The sequence below is a fragment of the Lissotriton vulgaris genome, unplaced genomic scaffold (assembly GCF_964263255.1).
Source record: "Lissotriton vulgaris unplaced genomic scaffold, aLisVul1.2 SCAFFOLD_779, whole genome shotgun sequence".
In the NCBI taxonomy this organism is placed as follows: Eukaryota; Metazoa; Chordata; class Amphibia; order Caudata; family Salamandridae; genus Lissotriton; species Lissotriton vulgaris.
In genome coordinates, this window is record NW_028251431.1 from 243,721 (window position 1) to 270,662 (window position 26,942).

General features: G+C 39.6%; 1 protein-coding gene across 2 annotated transcripts in view; it reads left to right on the top strand.

Moving 5' to 3' along the window:
• Window positions 1-26,942, top strand: part of LOC147662885 (tetratricopeptide repeat protein 39B-like) — a 308,732-nt gene that overhangs the window by 240,116 nt on the left and 41,674 nt on the right. For both annotated transcript variants that reach the window (XM_086950822.1, XM_086950823.1), the window contains 4 exons: window positions 9,235-9,302; window positions 22,388-22,452; window positions 22,587-22,692; window positions 25,719-25,784. In XM_086950822.1, the coding sequence (XP_086806948.1) occupies window positions 9,235-9,302; window positions 22,388-22,452; window positions 22,587-22,692; window positions 25,719-25,784 (305 nt within the window). The remainder of the gene's footprint in view (window positions 1-9,234; window positions 9,303-22,387; window positions 22,453-22,586; window positions 22,693-25,718; window positions 25,785-26,942) is intronic.

The window sequence follows — 26,942 nt, forward strand, 5'->3', positions numbered from 1 at the left end:
TTTGCGAATGCATTTCGGCAGCTTAACTGCCTTCCTCAGCACCCAAAGCGTCCCGTGAATGAAGCAGCACGCTGTGTGTGAGTTCCTCTCAGAAATGCTAATATATATATATGCTATACAAGGACGCTCCTGCTAAGATCAAAGGGCCCGAGGCAAGTGGAGCGGAATGACGATGGAGCAAGCCGTCTAGTCAATCGCACACGAAAAAAAAAAAATGTCCACACTCTTGTGTATGGCCGGAGTGAAAGTTTAATTACATGGAGTACCGTAGAGAGTGCAGACATTTCCTTTTTTTCGTGTGATATATATATATATATTGATATTGTTAGGAGAACTCAGGTGGAAGATGCCACTCCTAGGACATGGAAAGGTGAGAGTACTTTCAAGGGATTTTGTTAATGTCAGTTAGAGCTTCAAGCTCGTAATAATAATTTATGACCGGAATCAATTTATGTCAAGGGTGAAAAAAATACAACAACGATAATTCATTCACTCTAAAACAGTTGCAGTGAGTGATCAGAGGAGAAATAACAGAGGTGGCGGGTGTATATGAAAATTGTATTTAATACTCTAAAAATGATTACTCAAATGGTAACAATATCTGAAATTACAATGTGTTCAAGTCGCCCTGACTTGAACACACGCGGTTGTTATGATCTTTTGAAGACTTTATTTAAAGACAAATCTATTGAATTTAATTCATCTAAACAAACTGATATTTAGCTGATAAAAGTTCACACAGCAGGTCAATTATCGATATTGCCGATGCCGAGTATATGCCGCACCTAAATCATTACGCTACATGGTGACGATTATTGGAATTTCAGATATTGTTACCATTTGAGTAAGCAGCGTAGACATCTACAGTTAATAGTCAGGTTACCTGTGATTCAACAATTAAGGGTCTTCAGAAATTGTCCTTTGTCCTGAAGATGGTCTCAACAATGAATATATAGGAGACCGAAACGTCCACTCACGCTTTTCCTACCTGGATTAGTTGATCAATTGTAATAAGGAAGGAAAGCGTAGACAATTATTCCAAAGAAGTGTTCATTTGATTGTCTATCATGTACTTCTTGTAACATTGTTGACATTGATTTTGTACCCTGTTTTTAATCATTTTTAGAGTATAAAATACAATTTTTCATATACACCCGCCACTCTGTTTTTTCTCCTCTGATCACTCACTGTGACTGTTTTAGAGTGAATGAATTATCGTTGTTGCATTTTTTGCACCCTTGACCAAAATTGATTTCGGTCATCAATTATTATTACGAGCTTGAAGCTCTAACTGACATTAACAAAATCCCCTGAAGGTACTCTCACCTTTCCATATTGTTTGCCCGAACCATCAAGGGTATAGTGGGTTGCTCACTCTTTTTGTTAACTCCTAGGACATGGCATAATCCTTAAACTGGGAAAGATTTATCCTCCTAGATGAAAACCTCATATGACAATTTTTGTTTCATGAGTCAGTGACATTGGAATTTATAGACTCTACAAATTTCACCTCCGGCCACTTGAGCAAAATATCAGCTAGAACAAGGCCAAACTTTGACGTGCCACCCAAGGCAAATTATTGACTACAATGGGACTGACTGGAGAAGGACATGTCACTTGTGACTTATAACTAAGAATGCCTGCACAACAATCACAAACGTATCATTCCATGGCTACATCTACTCCTGCCCACGAAAATAGTTTCTTACTGTACGCTTCATGGCATGCACACCAATATGGCCCTCATGAGCTAAATCCAAAATATTTGTGTGCGTACAACCAGAATCTCATCAGAAACTCTCTTGTAAGGAATTAATGTTTCAGAAGTATTTTTGTTATCAGACCAACCACGGGTAATAAACTTTACTACTTCCTGAACACCCTTGTCATCACAAAATGACCTCAATCACCCTTGTTCTGCCGAATACCCATTCACGGCACCGCCAGTTGAACTCACTGCACATGCCATTTCTAATTCATCCTCCATTTCATGTGTGTGCCGACTCTCTCTCACAGGTAATCTGGACAAACAATCAGTCACAAAATTCTTGGCACTCGCCACATATTCTCGCATGTAATGAAATGCTTGCAGTCTGTATTTCCACTTGGCAGTGCTGGGGGTAGCTCTTCCTCCACCCCTAGTACTGAACTTAACGGCCCAACACAAGACCTTTTGAAATATTGGACACCCCACCACAAACCAAGCGCTTCTTTTTTAATAATAGAATACATATCCTCATCATCCCTCAATGTTAATGAAGCAAACAATGATTTCCTCACTACCATCGCCCATTCTATCTACAGCACCTAATCCAAGATCGCTTGCTTCAGTAAAAATAATGTACATATTAGTATCAAAAGCTTTGAGAGGTCGTGCATGCACAATCTTATTTTGATTGATTCAAAATTCACATCACATTCATTGTTCCAGACAAACTCCGAATTCTTCTTTAAGAGTTTGTGCAAACATGCCATTGTATCAGTAAAATTAATCACAAACGTGGCATGGTACTCTACTAAACCTAAAAATGAGCAAAGCTGATCTTTGGCGCTTGATCTTTTCGCATTCCGAAAAGCTTCTATAATTTTAACCTTTAGTTCAACAGCCTTGCTAGATACATAGTGTTTCAGAAAAAAATGCACTTATCCTTCCTTAAAGTCATACCACTTGACTTCATGATTTCCAACACCTTTCTCAATCTGCAGTCATGTTCAGTCTCACTTTTGCCAAATACCAAAATGTCGTCCTGGGTGTAAGTAACCCCACAGCGAACACCACTGATGCTAATCCAAAAGGTGTGCAAATATAAAAATATGCCCCTTCTGGCATCGCAAATGTGTGAGATGTCTAGAATCAAAACATAGCTCAATTTGGTGATAAGCTGCAGACATATCAAAGGAAGTGAAAAACACAGCCCCTCCTAAAGTTGCTAGCCTCTCGTTAATATTGGGCAAGGGTTGGTTATCAATCCATATATTCACATTCCAATCTCTCAAATCAACGGTCTCAGTGATTTGTCAGCCTTTGCTCCAAAACTATGACCCTTCAATTGACTCAATACCTCCCATATCACATAACCTTTCCAGTTCCATTTTCAATTCATTCCATAAACTCAACTGCACTTTACATACCTTGTGAGCTACAGCTTTCGTGTCCTTCCATCCCAACAAATTGAAACCATCTTTGACCATATATATTGGTCCAACAGTGGATTTACCTTCCAATTCCATATTGGCATCAAATTTCCCCACCACCTTTATCCTTTTACCTGCATCTGCAAAAATTGTGATACTAGATTTGTGCAATTGAATATTTCCCAATTTTCCGAAAATCTTCCTCATTGATTAACGTGTAAGGAGCCCAGAATCCACTATATATATATATATATATATATATATATATATATATATATATATATATATATATATATATATATATATATATATATATATATATATATATATATATATATATATATATATATATATATATATATATATAATAAACTTGTTGTTCACTGCAATTTCACATGATGTGCCTTTTCCCCAAACTAACCATGGAAGTTATCTTCACCTCACCATCCCGCTCATGTTCAGAAGCAGATAACATCAGCACAACATTATTGTTATCCTCATCTAAAAATACGCACTCCTCTATAGACCAAACCAAAGCGAAGAGCAAGGTTTTAGTCCTGGATTGCCTTTACACACTCATGCAAAATGCCCTTATTTCCCATATTTTAAACAAACTTAACTGTAGCATTTCCTAGATGTGATTTACTCCCACTCCTAAATACAGTATTTCATTATTTTCCTCAATACTTTTGGCAGAAACCATTTTAGAATTTTGTGGAACTTTAGCATTCACAACTCTAGTTGGTTGCTTGGCATATTGTTTAGAAATGTGTTTAACCTAACTCGATCTGGCACTGTCATTCATCATCCCTCTCATGCACAATTATGAATGCCCAACACTTTATGCCAATGCCAAAACCGTTTCTAACTCTGGGTCCTCATTGAATACTGGTTTTTCTGGCATCTTCTTATTCGTTCCCTCAATGAGTGGATCACAAATAATTTTATCTCTAAAATCCCTGTAGTTGTATGCTGCTGCGAGCGTTTTCAATGCGGAATCAGAATCATCAATTGAATTACCAGGGAACTGACCCCGTTGTAACCGTGTTTTTTTAGATCCGAATCTCTTATCGTATGTTTTGATGATGGATGCATACTCATCCATTGCAGACACGCAATCCCTTTCTATCCCTCCATCAGTATGAACATTGACAACCTCCAAGGGCAAGGTCTTCAAAATGCTTCTCCCTTCAGAATCTAAATTATATATCAAAAGTGGGTTGTTTTTGTTTTCTTTTTTATAAAAGTTTCACCATCATTTGCCTCAAAATATGCTTCAAAAGTCTCCTTCCACTGTTGCCAATTTAATGAAGGAGTACCAAGCACTGGAAGAAATTGTGAAGGTGCCATTATTCTCTTCATAAGGTGACATGGGTGATTATGCCCAAACCCTTATAGCAAATAGAATGTCTTTGTAGAACTCACTCTCAAACCCCAATACAGTTTTCTCCAATATCCAAAAATGTGTCTAAAACAAAAAATATTAACAGAAACCGTTGACAAAATTACGAGTTTATCCGTATGGCAGCATAATCGAATATAAATGGCCATGTGTGCCTGTCACCTACAACTGATGCAGGCCATACAATTGGTTCATGTAAATATGCTCAGGTATGCCTGTCACTGAAAACCTATGTAGGCTAAACAATGCCAGACGTCGCCGTTCCGATTCCGAACAATAGTAAGTTTCCCAACCTCCAAAAATGATCGCCACATTGTACACACAAGGTGTGTGGTTAACGGTGTGCCGGGCCTGTTCTACATCTGATAGCACAATCTCATCCTAAACACATAAGATGGACACCATGGATGTGCTCCTTTTCCCAAAACAATGACCTCTGATTATCCTTCTCGCCGGCCTACCTGTCAAGTACTTCAGAATTTTGCCACAGCACTCAACAGCATGGATGGCACACAGCTTAATGTTTCTTGCCCTTTCACAGCACCATGTTAGAACTGCACTGGTGGCCCCACACCGAGCAATATCCGCAGAGGGATGCATTGAACATGACAGCAGCTCATCGCCACTGAAAAGGAGACACACTCTCCTTAAGGTAGTTACTCTAGGTTTATTCCTCCTGTCACCTCAACCGCCCAACACCAACAGCCACCTAAGAATTCTCCCCTCATGGGAACATCACGCATCCCAGCCCGACCATTCCACGACATTCCACACCCATCACATAGCAATGTATATAGCATAACTGGAGCTTTAAAAGAACACATGTTCAGCCCAGAGTGTGTTTGCCCTTGTTAATTGAATTACAAGCACCTTATCCAATGGTACTCCTTTCATCGATTTTTAATTGAAGAAAGGTTGTGTAGTCCCACTGGCACCAAAATATGTAACCATATCTCAAATACAGCTCCATAGATTGACTGCATTTAGTCCAGTGAGCCAAATGCTGACTGGAACTACCGTTTGCATTGTTGATTTCAAACCTGCTAATTTTCCTCTTTTACGTTTGCATGTCGAGCACTACTGAGCAACAACTAGTCAATGGCTGTCATCAAAACACTATTCACAATCCACAGTCAAAAGGATGCGTGAATATGAAGCCTTGATGACTTTTCAATGAGGAGGTACCGTGCTCTCCTCTGCGTTGTCTACAGTGGGGCTGATTTAGATGATGTTCATGGCACCCATGCATTGTTCCTCCGACCATGTGAAAATGAGATAACCAGAGCTAGGGATGTATGGGCATTTAATAGTATATCACTCATTCGCAACGACTGAGACGAGGCACACTGTCGTGCTAGCAGAGGCGACCTGGACGCGGAGTTATATTGTCTGGTGACTCCTCATAATAAAGGGTTGATTAATGCCAAGTATCCCGAATATTAGCTTGAAGAGCAAGTTATGCTCTGCCTTGAAGAGAGGAAAAGGCTGTCAGTACTGCGATAGAATATGTTGTAACAATTACTATGAGTCTGAATTGAGCTCTTCTCTCCTCTGTGATGCAGCCACCACGATGCAAAATAATGGTTCGCAACCTATATTTGTTTCTTTGATTTGTGAATTAGTGCAGTGGAAATGTTCTCACTTTATCAAGGTTGAGGCCCAAGCCTTCTTTAGGAACTGCACAAGCAGTCCCACTTCTTGAATATCTTAAGACAAAATTGAGCAACACTTACAAAGTTGAAGTTGTTTTGGTGTGAGGAAACTGTAGGGGAATCATGGGAGTACAATATTAAGTTGTCATTTAATTTGGGGGTTGTTTGGTTGGTAATTGCCAATTGGGGGAAAATTCTCAAATATTGAAGTGTTTCTATAGCACTTTAATAGCTCTTGCTGAGGACCTAAACTACTTTTCAGACTGTAAAGTCAACAGTTTTTCAATATATTGTGCCAGGATGGGAGAACTGTCATCTTTGGTGTAGGATTTTGGTGTCATGTGAGGCCCAGAGAACGTGCTCCTGCCTTGGTGCAGCACCGTGCAGGAGCAACTGAGGCTTGGAGTTGCAAGAGTTTTTTTTTTCTTGCTGCGTATACAACCTAGTCAGGATTATAGCCTGAGGTTCACTTGAGTCCTGACTGTGGGGAAAAAAGGTCTTTATTGGGTCTCTGAATTTCTGAAGGCTATTAATGGTCCTTATTCTCTTTGGAAACATATTGCATCATTTGCTTGTATGGACTGATCAGGAGCTTCCTCATCTACAAAGGGTTTTTTTTTAATTGGGATTTATCATTAGTTGTACCATGCTTGCTCTGATAGTTATTCATTGGCATAAAGTGTGCTTTTACATTGGATGAAGCCTTCCCCTGTCGAAGGGACAATTTGTAAAATAAATAAACCGGTCAAGGGGCTCAAAGTTTTTCTTAGGAGTCCACTGAAGGTTTTTCGAAATAACTGGACTACTGAACTTATATGCACCCTCATGATTCCAATTTGCACCTTTTCTTCTATCTTCCTGCGTGTCATGTCAATTTGTCTCAGTTTTGTGGGTTCTTTTTCATCCTTGCTTCTCCCTTTTTCGTGTTACCTGACTCTCTCTTCCCTCTCTTCCATCTCTCTCATGTGTGGAGTCAAAGTCTGATGTTGAACTGCAAGTTCCCGATCCCCAAATATGAGTGCTGATCCCAATCACCAGCACAAATGAAGCTGTGGTTGCATCTTTTAGCCTTCGTGTGTGCATTGCATAGGGCTTTTACAACCAGGCAAAGACCATTTGTTTCTACTCGTGGTGGTGATCAAAGCTTTTTAAGAACAGTGGGGCAACATCCAAACCAGTTGAATGTCCTGCCAGAGATTGAGGAGGCAGAGAGCGGTCATTTGAAATAGTATTGTGGAGTGCTCTCACTTAGCTTCCAGAAGTGGCAAAAACTGTGTTTCAGTAGGTGAATGGTGGTTTGTATATGTTAAGGAGTGCAACGTGGACTCCTCACGTAGTTTCATGCTATTAGCCCCTTGCTCTGGCTTTACCTCCACCACTTTTGTTTTACTCCATGCATAGGTGGGTGATATGTAATGGTGGGACATTGACATTGCAATAAGTGCTTCAGCTTAGAATATCAAAATCTTTCAGCTGTGTCCCGAAGCATGTTTTAGGTAATTTCAGTATTTTTCATGACGAATGTTCAATAAAAGAAATGTTTAAAATATAGTATCTTTCAGATTAAAAATGCTTTAGTTAGCACCTGGGCTCACTGAATGTGTATCCTACTTGCCTCAATGAATGATCAAATACTGTCATGCTTTTTTTGTAATATGTGGACTGTTCATCAGCTCATTTTTGATACCACCTATAATAGAGTATTTGTGGATCCCCTTATGTTTCGCAAGCCCCAGAGATAGGCTGTGACCTACATATAGTGTACAGAGGCGGGGGCTAAACTAGCCTATGCCCAGTTCTAATAGGACATAGTCACATGTGTGGTGCCCTTTAAGTGTGTGGGTCCTCTGTTTAGCATCTGCGGGTCAGGCTCACACGTGGTACCATATTTTATCATATCTGATCTTGTGATGTAGAAAGCGATGCAATTTGTTATGTGCTTGGTGATGTTAGAGGTGATCCCCTCATCATTTGCCCTGTTGTGTTGCCACAAACACTGCTCTTTGGGGGAGTAATACCAGATGATTACACATGAGTTCTAGGTGTTGGATTGGTAGTGTTACATCCCGCCAACTCACATTTATTCTGAGGTCCTAGAACATAATTGCGCCCACAAACTCCCTTCATCCTATTGATTATGCTACGTAGGTGCAGGTGCACAGGGACTGAAAAAGTTCCCTTATTTGATACACCACCGGGAAATGCTCAAGTCACAAGATTTCCAAAGCTGGAAGCTATGAGTAACCACATCAAGACAAAATGCGTTGACTTTGTGTGAAGCATTAAGCTCTTTTCTCTTACTCAGGAGGGAGGTTCATAGCCATTGTCACATTCATGCAAAACAGCTTACACTTGTACACTAACCCAGAAAGAAAACGCTCCTGATGTAGTCAGTCTTTGTTTGAGTGCTGGTTAAACAATCAGTGTCTACTTTGAAGGACCTTAACCTGGCACTAGTTACAAAGTTGTCTTTCAGCCCTTAGCATTACAGTAGGTGTTATCAGTCCAGAGGCAGATGAGAGCATTACTGTTGGTCCTTTCTTGTCTCTATGCTTTCCCATAGCATAGGTAGTGATTGTGGGTGCCTTTCCTGTTTCTTTGCCTTTCTAATGCATTGTGTCACTGAAGCTAATGTGTTTGAGACTTGGACCATTTTAAACAATAAGGTTTTTAATTGTGTAAAGCGGTGTGATGGGGCATAATGTGTGTTGACATCCACTGTCATGGGCATTTCATAATGGTTCGGAAGAGCCAATTCTGGGTTTGTACTCGGATGCCTGCAATTAATATTCATGTGAGGGATTTACATACAGTGGATCCTAAGGGGAGGAGTCATGTGCTCTTGTGTTGTATGTGTTATTAATTACACAGAAACCTTCTGTGTATCTTTTCTCAGACTATCTGTAGTTGGCCATAATGATTCTTTGTTTCGACTGCAGATATACCTGGCTATGTCTATTGTAGGTAAATAGTGTGTAGCCTATGTAAATCTGGTCCATTCTTTAATATATATACTCTTTGCCCCCTTCCCCTTCTCTCTTCTAGAGGAAATGCATGCAGAGCTCTGTTATGCTGAATGTTTACTACAAAAAGCCGTGCTGACTTTTGTGCAGGTAATGGAGGTTAAATTCTGGTCTCTGTCCAAGTGTGCCAATTAGCAGAAAAAAGATGCTGATCAAATGTAGCAGTATGGACTCAATCAGTGAGGCTGCCTCATACTGCACATTAAACTATTTTAGGTACATGCGCCTTGTTAATCCTGGATTTAGCTCTAAAAATAACGTCTTCAGTTTCTTCTGCAGGCCAGTGGGACAAGTCCATGACGCTGGTATGGAGGATGACACGACAACATTTTGCAAATTCCCTTGTAAATTCTCTTCCGAAACATCAAGAAATCACATCTTATTTTAGCACTATTGTTTCCTTAATTAAATTCAACCATGATAGTTTTTCAGTTGTTGGGTGAGGAAGAATTTGCACGTGGAGCTAAAAAAAACAGTAGTCAGTCACTATGTTGACTTTAGTAGAGCGATTGTGAATTCATGAGGCATCTTTAGAACCATGGTTTCGGTGTTTGGATTGCAGTCTGTTTTCTAGGTGTTGTTCATAAAAATGGTACAAGTCGATTTATCAGACTTGGATGGGCAATAGGGCTGGTTGGAGGAAGTTTGAAGGTACTACGTTTTCGTTAAAGTACACTGAGGTACAGAATTACCAAGGGACATTTTGTAAAATGTATATATATTATCCAAACATGGATATGTTTAAGAGACTGTTCTAAAGAGCAGTTCCTAAATTCGCACACTCTCTCTTGGTTTTCTACTGCATGCACATTATGTTCATTCTGTGCCCCAAAATGTTACAGTATTTAAATGTGCTCAAATGCACATGTATGTCTTTACCCCTAGCTCTAGATAAGCAACATATTCCTAGTTTTGCTGGTTAAGGTGATTTCCTTTCCTCTAATGTTGTTGCTGAACCACAGTACATTGAACGCTTCCTCCAAATACTAAAATAAAACTACAATGACAAAAATATATTTTTTTAATATGAAATTCTGTACTCCTGCACCAGAAGTGATTGCTGTCTTATGCTATATTGACTGCCCTCTCTTCCCCTGTGGCACTTGGCAGTGCCCTGTTGTGGAGGCCTTGCAGCCTTCCTTGTGCCTTTCTCCTGATCATAACTTAGAGCCATCTCAGCCATGATCATAGGTTTGAGTTACCAGAGAAGAAGCGAGCTGTGCAAGATCATACCTACGTAGATTGCTGACCTCATTTCATTCCACGTCACTTTGTCATCGGTGTCCTTGTTGAATGTGTGTTACGTCATCGCTTCCCTATTCTAGCAGCCACATCCTAGAGGGTTGGTGTTCTGTATTCGTGACGAGCATGCTGCTCTGTGTTATGGCATCTTACACGGATCCTGTGAACAAGGCGTAGAAATATGTGATGATGAAACCAATTAAACAGATTATCTGCATGTTTATACTGTGTTGCCTCATGATGTTCAGAAACTAGGCCATGATATCCACAATTTCCTTTTTTTAAATATATATATATTTCATATAATGATAAACTACATCATATCTAACTACAACATAAAAACATAATTTCACTGGCAGCGTAGTGCCAAATCTGCTATAGCCATTGAAATGGAATGGAAAGCAGTGAACCCTCGGGTACATATTATTATCACCCGCAGGACCATGCCCCCACTGAGCCGATCACTGTCCCTCAATCAAACTTATTTTGAATTCCAAATGCTGTGATAATGGCTGCAATAGGGCGCCCCTGGGTGTTTCCCATCAACCTCACCCACCACAGTCCATTGCCCCAACCTTGCCTCTTCCATCCAGAGGGGGGCAGTCAGGTCGGCATCTCAGGCATGGCCTCCTCTTCCGTCTGTGATTGTATTAGGTACAGTTTAAATGGGTCCCATAAATCTCTGGATGGGACGCTGGGGTTGGGGGGGGGTAAGGGGGGCTAGGAGAAACTGCAACATTTTCAGGTTGATGATTAAAGTCGTTTTTTTTCTTGTAGCCATTGTTTAAGGTTTGGGAAGCGACCCCCTCCCCCAGTAGCAAGCTACCAAACGCTTGGCCAGCAGTAATGCCAATGCGCTGAATTTTCAATGGGTAGTAGTGATTTTCTCAATCCAGCCAAGCAGGGCCACTCTGGGAACCAGTGGTATGTCACCAAAAAGCATTTGCTTCAGTGTGGTATTTATCTCATTCCAATAGGCCAGCACCCCCGGGCAAGACCACATCAGATGTGGGTAGTTCCCCTCACCATAGACAGTTGAAATCTGCTCAGAAACTGAAGTGATGCAGAGTTATTTGGGGTGATATGCCAGGTGCAAAAATGTTTAATGGATAACCCTCAGTCTTCTGCTGAAAGAGGTCATGCTTACTTGTGTGCAGCAGAATTTCGGGTGGATTCCATCCCCATGTTGGTCTCCCAGCCCATCTTTGCTGACTGCTCTTTTTCCAGCAGGCCCTCAAGCGTTGCTTGGTATAAACGTGTTATAAATGTTTAGTGGAAGTGTTGGTGATTAGTGTATCCAGTGCCGGTAAGGACTTCGACTCAGAGGCCACGCAACCTTCAATCGAAAACATAATAATATATCTAAGGGGCTCGGGCTTTGTGGGCTGTTAAACTGCAAATGTTAGGAATGTCCCCTTTTTATAAAGATTCGCCAAGTTCGGAGTGCGGTGCGGAGGTGGAGAGGGAGAGCGTTCCAGGCTTAGGCGGTGAGGTGAAAGGAGGAGTTCCTCTGGAGTGGCGGATGCGTGGTATGAGGGTGAGGTGTGCAGAGCGGAGACTCCTGGGCAGTCGGTGGAAATGCAGGCAGTGGTTCATGTAGGCAGGTCTTTGGGCATGGAGGGCTTTGTGGGCGTGGGTCAGAAGCAATTGGCATCTTTTCTGGCGCAGAGCCATACTGCTTAGATTTAGTGCAGTATAAGCTGTATGCATGTGTCTGCTTCTATGCACATGGATAACTTTTATATTGATTGATATGTAATTTCTGCATTGTCATGGATACCACATTTGTTTTGGCAACATTTATACTATGTTCTGCGTTGTATTTCTGTGTGTTACAGCAGGAAACATGCTTGTAGTAGTTCTCATTTGTGTTTTTGCATTGCTTTTGAGGTCCACATTTTATCCTTCTCAGCTTGCCAACTTGTGCTATTTGGTCGTCCTTTTTAGTGACCTATTATGGGGTTCTCTAGCTTCTCAAGCAGTACTTGCATTTGTAACTTTCTCTTACATTTATGTTTTTGAAATGAGGTTAAATGTGTTCTCTGCTATTACAGGTGTGGGAGAGGCTTGGATACTCTTGGTATAGTGTCCCACTGTCCCACCTCATGGTTCACACTTCTGTTTCTTGATAACATAAGTGGCAACAGACAGGTCTATTTCACTGAAAATATCTTTTAAGTTTTAGGTTTGGCTAATAAAATTTATTTTGGGGATTATAGGTGAGTGTTTATTTGTGATTAGGGAGCAGAAAAGCGAGTTATAAGAAAAAGGTGCTGTTTGAAAGGTGGAAATTCTACACAAAACTATATTTTTGGGTAGAATTGAGTTTCTTCTTGGGGATTTCCGTATTTTGCATTTGGTGCTCTAGACTGTGTAACTTTTCTATCGGAGATTTTGAATTTCGCTTATCTGTAGCTTTGTATTTATTGAAAGGTTTAGGGACTTTATATAGCACAGACCTGACTCCAGGTAGCAGAAACACTTTATACAGGAACTGTTTATTATAGAACATGATCTAGGACATAAAGTGCTGTACCTAGAATAGTATGTTATGTGATTTCTGGATTACAGAAACCAGGATGTGATTTGTGTGGGGGCCGAAGGGAAATGAGGAGTGTGAAAATGATTAGAGTTTGTATAATGAAAGCTCAAGTATGGAGAGATCTTTAAAAAGAGGTCCTGTGATCAGCATAATGAAACACATGTTTCGTTGTGGGGAATTGCCCACTTGACTTCTTCAGGGCTGTCTAGTAAGAGACAAAGTTCTACTTGTTCTACCTGCCGGTGCTACTTCTGTCCCGGCTGTCTATCGATCGCTTCTCAGTAATCTGCACAGTTATCTCTTTGGTTTAGCAGTAATCTCTCCTGTGTGATTTTTGTCTGTCGCGTCTGTAGTTGACTCCTATATTTTTTTCTCCACATATAATTATGGCTCCCAGCCGTTGCCCCAATAAGGGTTTCCTAGCGAGTACGGAGAAGATCTCAGAAACTTCACAAGTTCACAGGTGACCCGGAAGTCACCTGTGAACTTGTGAACCGGCTGAGATCTTCAGCGGACTCACTAAGAAACCCGTATTTACCCTTATTTGTATACCACACAGGAAAGATTACTGCTAAACCAAAGAGATAACTGCGCAGATTACTGAGAAGCAATCAATAGTCAGCCGGGACGGAAGTAGAACCGGTGGGGAAAACGAGAAGAACTTTGTCTCTTACTAGACAGCCCTGAAGAAGTCGAGATGGCAATTCCCCACGACGGAACATGTTTTGGCTAGGCAATCCATTGAATAAAAGAACACAAGAACACCAAACAACTGCAATTATTTGAAAGAGTTCGATCCACTGTATCTCATAAAATTGTACTGTACCACTTATTGTATATCTATCACAAGTAGAGATATAAGAAAACAGCGTGTGCATAGGACAGGGTAAATTCACATCTTATGGTATTTTCCCTCTTTTTGATAATCTTGGGGATAATAGGTTAGGTGCTAGCTGCTGAAGAGTTTCACTGTAAATGTTTGCATGATTCTCCTATGCGGAACTCTGTGACGTGAACAAAAAACTCCTGAGCGCTACGTGGAGTTCTGCAAGCGGCAGAGTGCATTAGGTCATTCCGGTTGCTCTTATTTTTAGCGCTCAGTGTTTGCCCTGCGCAAATGGTATTATACGCAGCTCAAAAGGATGCAGCTTCTTTTCTACTCAAGCGGAAGGTTTCTCAATGGGAAATCTCACTGGGGAGGGGTCTGGATAAAATTTTCCTCACTCGCCAACTTAACGATGGCAAGCGGGAAACAAACTCCAAGAGCAGAATTTCACACCCATGCCTACACAGAAGTCTAATATGAAGTTCTTTGTGGACTGAGGGAGCTGCTCTGAAGTGAAAGTGGGGCTGTGCACAGCTCTGCCCCCTCCCATCCATTCAGGATGGCCCATCCTTCCAACACCTAATCCCTTTGTTGTATGACTGTCTGGGAGGAGTACACAACGTCCAACCACACCTCGTCATGTGACCCAGGGAACAGGAACTAAATAGGACAAGAAAATGCCAACTTCCTAAAAATTATATTTTCATAATTGTGACTTTAAGTCCAACTTTGCCATTAAAGAGGTTTTTAATAAAAATTCCTTAAACACCAAACATGAAATTTCTACTTGCTCTCAAACAAAAGTACTAACTTATTAAATGTAATATGATAACCCAGTGTTCTCCTATGGGAGATGCAGGTCTCACAATAGTGAAAAACACATTTATAAACTTTTTACTGTCAGGACATGTAAAACTTAAAAGTAAATATACACCTTTTTAAATACAATGCAACCTGTCCTATGTGTTTTTTGCATAGGGCCTACCCTTGGGCTGACTTATATGTATTAAAAGTATACGTTTTATTCTTGACAAAAGGGTTATTTTGGCATTATGAAACTGCGTACAGGCTGCAAGGGCAGACCTGAGACGTGTTTAAAAGGGCTACCTAAGTGGTGGCATTACAAGTACTGCGGGCCCACCAGTAGCATTTAATTTACTAGCCCTGGTATATGGTATACCACTTTACTAGGGACTTATAAGTAAATTAATTATGCCAATCTGTTGTAAGTAAATTTTACCATGTTTTTGGGTGGGCGCACAAGTACTTTAGCACTGGATAGCAGTGGTAAAGTGCATTGAGTCCTACGGACAACCAAACTAATCCAGCAAAAGAGGAGAGGTGAAGGCATAAAGTTTGAGGATGACCATGCAGAGAGGGCCAAGTCCAGCAACATTATTCATGACATCACCAATGACATCATCCAGTGAATGTGACAATTTGCTACACGCTTTTCATATTGGAAGGAATTATGCGAGGTACATCTAGACCCAATTTTCTATAACCTCTGTAGTACTAAAGGACGTAACCTTTCTTACCATGGAGAACATGAAACTTGTCGGGGAAATCACCCAAACTTAGTAAATAGAATGCTCTTTTTCTTTTTAAAGGCATTCAGGTGTGTAAGAAACGTAATGTCTCGGTGGACTTTAATGCAATGAGCAACTTATTAAACATTGAATGCCATTAAAAGAGTGATTATTTACACTAATAAGATCCACTTGTTAAATCCCCTTTCTGACAAATAATTTTAGATCAACTGCTTCACTTCAATGCACAACACCTAATAGGCATTTGCAATCAACTGCTATTAACATGCCAGCCCTCTTTAGTTTGTAAAAATACCTCACTTATATTTCTAAAATGAGTAGAACGGTATACACCATTAGGACAACGCTTACAGTCATACTTCGACTTGGACTACTTGTGAGTCAGCCATACATTAAATATCCTTTAACAATGTAATATGTCTCAGAGTTTTCCCTGAACCTCTGTAAATATCTGTATCTCATAAATCTCCAATTTATGTAGAAATTAGTAAAATAAAAATGTCAAGATAGCTCTGGTGAATAATGGAGGGCTAAAGCAAGATCACTGTTTTGTTTAGTGACAGTTTTCACAGAAGAACATGAATCACGCATATTTGCAAAACAGTATTTTATGAGGATTAGCTGTGAGTTACTGCTTTTTACTAGATGAATGTCCATCCATTTCTGGTGTTTAAAGCAGTTTTAATATCTCTTTAGAGTTTCTCCTTGCTCAAATGAGTGTCATTTCTGATGATTATGTTTCCCTTATCATAATTTCTTGATTTTGCTCGCGAGAAAATGTCACTCAGTTGTTGAATGTCACTCTGAATTACACTGAAATTATGAAAACGTCACACATAAGCAATCTGAAATCTTGCCAGCTATGATGCTTGTTATTGAATACATCAATAAGCAGCGACATTTAAAGCGACAACCCAAGTGAACGTCATCAATTGTCCGTAAGAGTTTTGTTACTTTAGTTGGAAAAAGTATTCAAAGGTCATTTATTGCCACCTAGTGGAATATGGCAGTTAGTGATAGCTAGCATGTTGCTGATATCCGTTAGAGGAAACCGAGGTAACCCTGCAGGTTAAAAAAAAACCAACAACAAAATAAAACGATCTCATATCACTTCAACGAAGTTGGACCCTTGACCCCCACCCCCTTTTAAAAGTATACGCCGACACTGGATGTTTTCCACTTTCAGCAATAGAACTTACAGTTCACTGGCAAGGAATATAACGTACTCCATCTGGAATACTACATTCATTAAGTTCAGGTATACAACAAAAAGATGCAGCGAATAAAATGATCTCGTCGTGATCAACATAACAAAAATGAGGGCGCGCGTCAACTAAAATAAAATAATGTTCAACAAATATCGATGAGATTACACGGGCAAGTACTGACATCGTGATTTGGGGAAAATGCATAAAAAATTGTGATTTTTAATTCCAGTAAGAGGCTCAGTCGTTTCCTTCCTGATACCCGTTAACGGAGTAGGTGCCCTTTGCTATCCCTCAGCATTCTATTCCAGTGCCGTCCAGATCGCAGTAATAACTCGTGTGCTGCAGAGATCTGTGTATCCCGCGGTTCTGATTTTGAGCTCATTGGGTGCTTGCTCTCTATTGCCCTTCTGAGCCACAACTATTGGATATCTGTGAACTTGAATGGAAGATAGAAGCGCCTGGCGTTCATAATAAAATGTACTAGGAATATTGTTCTGAACAGGTTAGTGAATACTGGTTCCAGAGTTACAAAATAATTGCTGGTTTCATACAGTGTTTATTCAAAGTCACTGTTTACGTCTATAAATATATTATTCATATCTATCTGTTTCAAAAACATAGCGGTATTGTGTTGCTGCACACCAAATAAGCATTTTGTGTCTCTGTCCACTGCAAGCAATTAAGTGTTGTAAGAAATTGAGTTGTAGGTTGAGTGGGTTGTCCGCCGTTGTCGAGCAGCAACCATAATGCTTGTTAGGATAAGGCACAAGCAAACCCCAAATTAACCTGTGCTCACCCCCTTAGTAGCTTGGTACAAAGTAGCCATGCTTAACTCAGAGGCAAGGTGTAAAGTATTTGTCCAAAACAGTAAAACAGTGGAAACACTCCACAAAAGGAGCCCACAACACATTTTAAAAAATAGTAGTTTTTAATTAATGAAATAAGACCAATTAGTCAAACTAGAGATATTGAATCTAAAGTTTGCAGTGAAAATAGCACCAAAAAGTACAAAGCGCTACAGGGGATATCTGGTCTCACAGGACCGGGACAAACTTTCAAGTTCAGGCCGACCTTGCTGGAGTGCGGGCGGTCTACAGGAACCCAATCAAAATACAAAGAAAAAAAATGGTAAAATGTGGCCCCCTTTTCGTGTTTTCCACTCTTGTTTTGTGCTCTCTTGTGCCTCACTTCTCCTGAGAAACAAGATGGCTGCTCAGGTGGTCCCAGAAGGATAATAACATATATAAACGTTATCCGCTAATAGAATTAGCATTTACAAAACCTTTGAAATTTATTGAAAAAAAATATAGGTTTCAAGCCTGATATAGTTAGGAATTAGCATTTAAAAACCCTTGCAAATTCACTGAAAAAAACATAGGTTTTAAGCCTTATATAGTTAGGAATTAGCATTTAAAAAACCTTGCAAATTCACTTAAAAAACCATAGGTTTCAGGCCTTATATAGTTAGGAATTAGCATTTAAAAAACCTTGCAAATTCACTTAAAAAGCCATAGGTTTCAGGCCTTATATAGTTAGGAAATTGCATTTTAAAAACCTTGCAAATTCACTTAAAAAACCATAGGTTTCAGTCCTTATATAGTAAGGAATTAGCATTTAAAAAAGCATTGAAATTGCTCCTATATAGTTAGTTGTACTAACTATATTTTGCGCACCCGCAATCCACTGCTGATGATGTCACATATTACATCATTCATGACATGGTCAGTGACATCAATGATGACATCACTGATGACATCTCATTTGACATCACTGATCACATCACTGATGATATCATTCATGTGATAATACGATGCACCTCCTAACCTTTGATACACCCAGTGTTAAATACAGACTACCATTCTTGAAACCATTGACACACCAATACCAGTTAATACATACGCACTCACTGATTCCTAGGTCTACACACACATTCACTCATTCACCCATAGAATCGCTCATACATACAGTCACTCATCAATACAACACTATCATATGCACTCATACACCTATACAGACACTCACACACTGCCACTCATCCATGGAGTTACTCACACACCTAGTCAGTCATGCAAAGAATCAATCACACTTCAATTTCCTCAACTATACAGTTATACACACAACACCTTACTTATTCAAACATATACTAACACATACTTACTCTCTTATACAATCACTGATACAAGTACACAATGATCCATACAGCCACTCACACATTCACTGGCTCTCATGTATAGTCATTTATATATGCCAACTCTCACATGCACTGTGTTTTACATATGTACTTACTTGGACATGTAGCACTGAGATATCCATTCACTCACCAACACACCCATGCACACAGTCAACCACCCATATAGCTGTTTCCACATGTACTCTTGAACTCATACACCTAGTAAATCAACTGCTCACACATCTATGCACAGAGTCACATACCTCCCAGCCACCCACACACACATTCAGTCTCCCATTCAAATATTTGGGCAACCAATCAATAACCCATATAGCCACTCATATAGCTACTGATCAACACATGCAGCAGCTTACACAACATCAGACTTACTGATGCACACATTCAGACAGTTTAGTCACTAACCCATGCATTTAGTAAGACACATTTAATCACTCACTCATATATTCAGTCGCGCACCTACTAAATCCTTCATCCAGACACTTATACATCCACTCATTCTTCAATATGTGAAACATATTTAAACTTTACAGAAACACACAGTCACTGGATGATGTCATCAGTAATGTCATCAGTGATGTCAAATGAGATGTCATCAGTGATGTCATCAGTGATGTCATCAGTGATGTCATTTGAGATGTCATGTCATCAGTGATGTCACTGACCATGTCATGAATGATGTAATATGTGACATCATCAGCAGTGGATTGCGGGTGTGCGAAATATAGTTAGTACAACTAACTATATAGGAGCAATTTCAATGCTTTTTTAAATGCTAATTCCTCACTATATAAGGCCTTTGGAAATTACACTTATAGCATGTAATAGGGCAACTCAAATGTTATCTTATGGGAGGGATTTTCCTTGCAGTAGTGAAAAACCAACATAGGAGTTTTTCATTATCAGGACAAGTAAAACATAAAAAGTACATGTCCAACATTTTAAATACACAGCACCCTGCCCTTGGGGCTCTCCAAGGCTTACCTTAGGGGTGACTTAAATGTATTTAAAAGGGAAGTTTGGGCCTGGCAAAAGGTTTACTTTGTGAGTTTGAAATGGTAGTTTAAAACTGCACACACAGGCTCTGCAGTGGCAGGCCTGAGACATGTTTAAGGGAATACGTAAGGGGATGGCACAGTCAGCACTGCAGACCCACTGTAGCATTTAATTTACAGGTCGTGGGCACATCTATTGCTCTTTACCAGGGACGTACAGGTATTTATGTTTCAGGAAAAGAGCACAAGCACTTTAGCTATGGTTAGCAGTGGATGTATGTGCTGAGTCCTAAGGCCAGCAAAAGCAAAGTCAGAAAGAACAAGAGGTCTGAAGGCAAAAGGGCAAAGGGAAACCACACCAATGATGCCAGGTCTATCAATCTCTAATAAGTGTTCAACAGTATTTTGAAGGTGAACTGCTTTATCGGGTAGTATCAATCAACACTTCACCTGTGCAAAACTGTTTTTTAAATTATTGTATTTTCTGTACCTTTGGGGACCTAGGAAGCCTCATAAAACAATGGCACTTCAAAGTGGCTCTCCGGGCAATTTGCCTACTTATTTAATGAAAAATGTTGGTGCTTTGTTGAACATCCTCCTATAGTTAAGAAATGTCTAGGTCAGAACTTTTGTGATGGAGCTTGTGAATAATTCCCTGTTATCATTTGATAAGTCTTGCTCTCCATGTCTAGAGACTAATCTCTTTTTTAAAAGTGAATAGGAGATTAAGCAAATAGGATTGCTTAAAAGCACAAGCCTTTCAGGATATATTTATCGAAGTAGCTCAGGTCTTGGCATAAAGTGTTGGAGGCTAAGAAGACCTATTTCAAACAGAGGGATATAAGGTCCTTTATAAAATAATTTGTTATTTGCAGAATTTGTTTGACAAATCTTCTGTTAATTTAGTTCAGAGTAGTCAAACGGTTCAAAAGTTTTAATAAGGGGGGTGGGTTAGAAGTGTTGCTACAAACCAGTTTGTACAAGGCAGTAAATGCTTTCATGTGAATTGTTTGTGCTGTCAACTTTGGAACTGAAGAATGAATGGTCACTAAATATTCCTGGCATGTCAGCTGTTCCATCATAAGTTCTCGAAACACTTGGAGGGAAAAAAATGAAAAGACAAATTGAAGAAAAGCATGGCAGGATTGCCAATGATGTATTTTTTTAATTGAGCAGGTTGGCAACGGAGAGATGCGAAAGACCACTAGTCTTGGCGCCACCTGGTCTGGTACAACCAGGTGGGCTATCCAGAAGACCCCAGGTCTGGTTCAAGAGCAAGGGAACATTAATTGATTCCACTATCACCCTTTCCTAGGGCCGGAGGGTCATAACATCCATGGCCTACTGTGTTGTCCAAGGACAGCAGGACATTTCAATACTTCATTGGGGCAGCATTAGCAACCATGTTGTGTGTCCCTCACCTTCTTGCATTGGCAAAAGGCAGGAAAGGATTTATAATAAAACCATAACATCATCAGCTTTATTCGTTTTTTCAACCATAAAATCACAAAAAAGACAATGCATAACATACAGAATAAATATGTAAACTACCACAAGAGCATACAGATTAATGTAAAATCCTCAATTTTTTACTTTTTTACAAATAATACCAAATATTATGATTAAAGCACGATGACAGGGAAACAAGACAGTTTAAAACACTTTATCCAGTAGGAACACCACACAGTTCATATTCAGAATAGCCCAAAGAATGATAAAAACAGCATTTATTAGATCATAAGAAGCATAAAGACACGCTCAGGGCTCACTGTTTCCCTGTGCCATGTCAGAGGTGGCCATGATCTTGGGTGTTCTGGCCCAGCTCCATTGGAGCTATTTAGCAACAGCACAGACTATACCTCGCTTATTTCTGTGCACAGAAGTCTGAGCACCTGAAGATAGTGACCAACACCTAAATGTCTACATAATGAAATATTAATAAAACATCCTCGTCTTCTTCAATGGTGAGTGGATGGAAATGGGGGTGGATTAATGTCCCCTCCCTCCTCACAGAGGGGCAAAAATGCCATACACCTTCCCCCCACATTGCCCCAGTTTCCCTTACCTTCGTCAAGGCCGATGGAGGGCTTTACAAAAAACACAGGATGGCACCTGTGTGATATATTTTGGTCATCTTTCTTGTTGCCTTTCATCATTCACTCTTTTGAAATAAGAAGAGTACAGAGAATTCACTAAAATAAACCTAGGGAGTAGTATGCACTTTCCCAATCTGGCCTGAAGGCTTTCATTCCATGTACCTGAGATATGTGAAAGGTCTTTATCAGATTGTAGTTCTGGAACAATATACTCAGTCAAAGTTGTGGTGTTCTGACTCTCTTTGTACCAGTTCAGTAGTTTACTCTAATTCATTCCCTCACTGGAATGTACTAAATGTGTGGCATGGCATTAACTGGTAAAGCTCAGGTAAGTAGTTTGCTTTTGCTTTAAACAGCCCTTGACATCAATTGCCACTGTTTTTAGTTAAGGCTTGTTGTTTGGTTCTTACTATAGAGTTCATGAATGACAGTAAAATACAACCTATTACAGTTCTAGATTCTTATGAAAATATAAAATTATGCTTACTTGTTTTATAAAATTAAGACAATGGATTGGGTTTCTTCCAGGATGAAAATATGATCAACTTTATCAAAGGTGGGCTCAAAATCAGGACAAGTTACCAAATGTACAAGTATGTGTCTACAGCTTGTAACATATATTTTTATTCAAATACACTTTTTGGTCATCGATGTTTTCATTGAATACATCGTTGCTCATTGTTTGTTTTGTCACTGACATGTTTCTTTCCCTCTTTGCCTTTGAAAGGGAATGTCAACAGATGCTGCTGTTGATGCCGGCTAACAAAAAGAATAGTGAAACATACAACCAGTTTGAAGGGGGTGTGAAACTCGGCATAGGAGCCTTCAATTTGGTACGTTTTTCAGATGAACACCATGAGTGAAGGACGGATGCAGATAATTGGATAAATGAACTAAGGCTTAGCATTAGTAAGCAATGTGTAACTATTGCTGATGTTCACTCTTGCTCTAATGTTCCCCAAGAATGAAAAGGGGATTATGTTACTATACCAAATCCATCAGACCACCATTGCACAAGGACTATTCATTACAAAGAAACATTCAGCTTAGTCAGTACATTTTGTAGTAGTGAGTTCATTTTTATAGTTGTTAGTTCTTTTTATGTATTGTTTACGATTGGGTAAAGTGTTATAGTTTGGATTAAGGTCATTAATTGAACAATGACTAGTAATAGGTTGAACATTAGCGTAAGGTTTACACCTAAGTTAAAGTCATTGTAAGTTAAATGGTGATGTTTAAGGGTGCAATAATGGTTAGGTTGTGGGTAAAGATTATGATGGTCAAAAGGCTGGGAGTCCATAAAGCTCATCTAATTACTGAAATGAAAGTACTCTGCTATTCTGGATAACCTAAGAAACCGAACATTTTCCAATGGATATCCAGTCCTTCCAGTACCTAATCTATTTACTTACTTTATTTTTATTGTTCTAACATAAAAGGGATTTTAAAAAAATGTTTGTATCTGAAAAACAATTCATAGTAAGGGTTTCTACTAAAAGGCATGAGTGGCTCATGTTTGGAGACCTCATACAAATTTCTGTCATGCCAATTTCTTTTCAGGGAAAGGGATGTAAACATAGGTTTTCTAGTTTTTGCCAAATACTACATCTAATTTCATTATTATTTGACATAGATTTTCAAGTCTTTTTCAAACCATAGATAAAATTATACTGAATTCAGGAAAATGTACTCCTGTATTGTATTTTGATTTTCTACGTTTATCCCATGAAATTCTTTCTCTCTTCTCATACGATAAGAATTTGGATAGTAGGCAATCTGTTGTCCTAAAAATCCTTAAATATACAGGCGACATTGATAAAGAAAAGTTAATAATTGGAAAAATCATAATTTTAATTGTGTCCAGTCAACCCCACCAAGATAAAAAAGATAGGAGCCCATTTCTGCGTCAAAGCATATTTTTTAATTTACCTTCAGCTAAATTATATTTTTTGTATGTTATTAATACTGCCATTTTCCTAAACATTTTATTTAACACTATTCTTTATCAATCCAAATTCATTAGATTCATCTTGGAAAGAACATTTTAGAACCTCTGACTTCTCAATGTCATAAACCAGAAACCTTAAAAGAAACTCCTCTAACTCTTTGGAAAGTCTAGTAATTCATAATGCATTTTAGATGTATGTAATAAAATATCATCTGCACGCACAGAAAGTGTTACTTCATTCCAAGGAAGCCTGGATTGATCTCAGGTTTCCTGTTTTCACGTTGTGCAATTCAGTCACAATACTGATATATTTCTTTCTCTTGCTTTACACCAAATGGTAAAGTATGAAATTTTTAATCAAAGACTTTCTGAAAACAAATACAAAGTTAAGTGAAGGGAATCCGAATACACTTATTTTTTTATGTTTATATCATCGGCTTCCCCTTACTTAACAAGGTGGCGATTTTATCTGAGGCTCAACACCCAATTGAAGTCAGTTACATATATTAGCAAAACAAAGGATCTGGGATATTTAACAGTATTGTACTCCAATACAAGCGAGGTGAACAACCTTGCTTCAGAGACACGCCATGTAGACCTAACACCTCTGGCCATTTCAAAATTATTACCCCTTGGGGTGATGGGAGAAGCAGCAGTTCAGAATGCTGATTGTCACAAACTTGTTGAGTGCTGTGAACGTGTTTGAAGGGGAAGTGTTTAAAAATGAGCAGTTCCCCCACCAAGCACTTTTGCAGAAGTTCTGCTGGTGTTCTTGATTTGCTCATCCCCACAGCTAAACTCAGGGCAAAATATCTGTTGCAGGAGAGATTGGAGGAAAGAATCTTGGAGCATGAACTAAGAAGATGAGCAGGAGACAAAAGTCACATGAAGGGTCAGTTTGTTTTTGGCTCAAGGGTCGAAGAGGACTTTGAGCGGAGCCAGAGGCAAGCATCTGGCTTGTGCTTTCTATGACTTGTTCACCTCTGCACCGAGAAAGTTAACCTCCACTAAAACGTTTTCCAGATGTTGTGTGTATATTATCATTAAAATCCCAAAAAAAGAGCCAGCAACAGAAACCAGTGATCTGATCATGTTTACATGAAGTGAATTCATTTCTTAAATTGATGAATCACTAAGAAGAGCGTGAGTGACCAATATTGTATGTGAAGAAGTGAATTGAATAGTGCTTAATTTGAGCCGGTGGTTGCCGATGGTGCCCATTGGCACACATTGTTGGTGATCTGAACTTATTTTTCCACATCAGACATTTAGCAAGAGTGAGAAAAACACACAAAGTGGAAAGACAGAGGAAGGGAAAGGCAGAAAAAAACAGATACAAAACAAAAGGAAGAAAGCAGGAAACTGCAAGAGTCAGATAAAGGGGTGCAGAGTGTATGTTAGAGTCATGAGGTGGATTAAAGTCTCCCCTGCCATGGTATTCAACGTGCCAAGAATTAATATTGCCAGTTGTGGGCATCCAAGTAGAGCTTTGGGCACTGACACTCATTCTTTTAAAAATTAAGTTCCGGTATTGAGAGTGTTTGTTGGAGAGTACTCACATTTAATTAAAGGAACAGCAATTGCGGTCCTTTAATAATTATAGTAGCTACAAAAAATCGCAGGTTTCTGGTTCCTTTTTCTCCAACCCAGCTCTGTACCCCCAGTCACAACATTTTTGTAAGGATTTATTTTGGAAATGTGAGGCCTTCTGGAGCTTGCACATCACGATACACAATCGGCTCCTCATAGGCGTGCGTACCACAGTCTTAAGCTAGTACAGCAGCCACTTCTGAGGGAGCAACACAAAGTCAGATGGTGATGGAGTATACAAACATGCTTGTGTTTTCTCTTTATCATACAGTGTGAAGGTCGCAATTGCTTATAGTACGTTGTTTACTTTGTTTCTTGCAGATGCTGTCCCTTCTCCCAGGGCGAGTTCTTAGACTTCTAGAATTCATAGGATTTTCGGGAAACCGGGTAAAGTTTCCTTACAAGGCCTTACTTTCCAAATGTATTTTCTATCTGGATGTGGGAATATAAAAGTCATGCTTTCAGAACCTTGAATTATGAAATATCTTATTTTAAGTGATTTAGGAATTGCTTTGTTGGTCGTAATACGATATGCTCATAAGGATAGAACAGAAGCAAACTAAAGAAGGCATCATAGAATTATCATAGATGTACATTTATATAAATAGTTTTCTACGTGACAAATTTAAACATGAGCTGTATGAGAAAACCGAAAGATATAAATGAATACCTGAGTCATACATGTATTTAAAATGAATACTAACAAGCTAGAATAGAAAGAAAAACAAGAGCTTATAAAATGACAGAAGTAATAAGCAGTTACGGCCGGCATGACTCCAGGTTGAGGGTGCGGTGGTCGTGTGGGGAGGGGGTGTTAATTTAATGGAATTTTTCAAAAACGTACATTCGCCTCCGGTCCTGCATCGCGTCTCCTGCTCTCTCTCTGCTTACAGGAAGCAGAAGCAGGAGCAGGCAGCCTCCCTCCCCTCCCCTAAGCCAATCACAATGCTGCAATGTAATTGGCTAGGACGCCATCCATACAAGCGTCTATGGGGAGGCCGTTTATTCCATGCAACCTACATGGAGAAAACGGGAGAGTGCTCCTAACTGGTTTGGTCAGCCCTGGGGCCGACCAAACAGTCAGTGCCCATAACGTTGGGCTAGCCACTCCTCCTCAACTCACCCAACCACCCACCCACCCACCCCCAACCAAACCCTGCGAGAAGCAGAAATGTAAAATGGTGTTTATACCATTTTACGTTTCTGCTTCTCGCAGTGCGAGAAAGCGGTGGGACGATGTTCCTCCACCCACATGGAGGAGCACCCCTGGTAATAAGTAAAAAATGGAAACAGCATTCACCACGATGCCTGACCAAGACTTACCTTTACAACAACTCCTTTCCAAAGACAATGCCTTTACAGAAGTCTATACAGCAACTTTTTTTTACCAAGACTATGCCTTTACCACACATATATATAAGGACAAGGTAATTTTTAGATTTTAGGGTGGGTATGGGTTTTTGGATGGCATGGGAATTTGGGAACTTGTATGGTGTAGGTTGGGTATGGGTTTATGGGTGGCAAAGGAATTTTTAGGGTATAGGG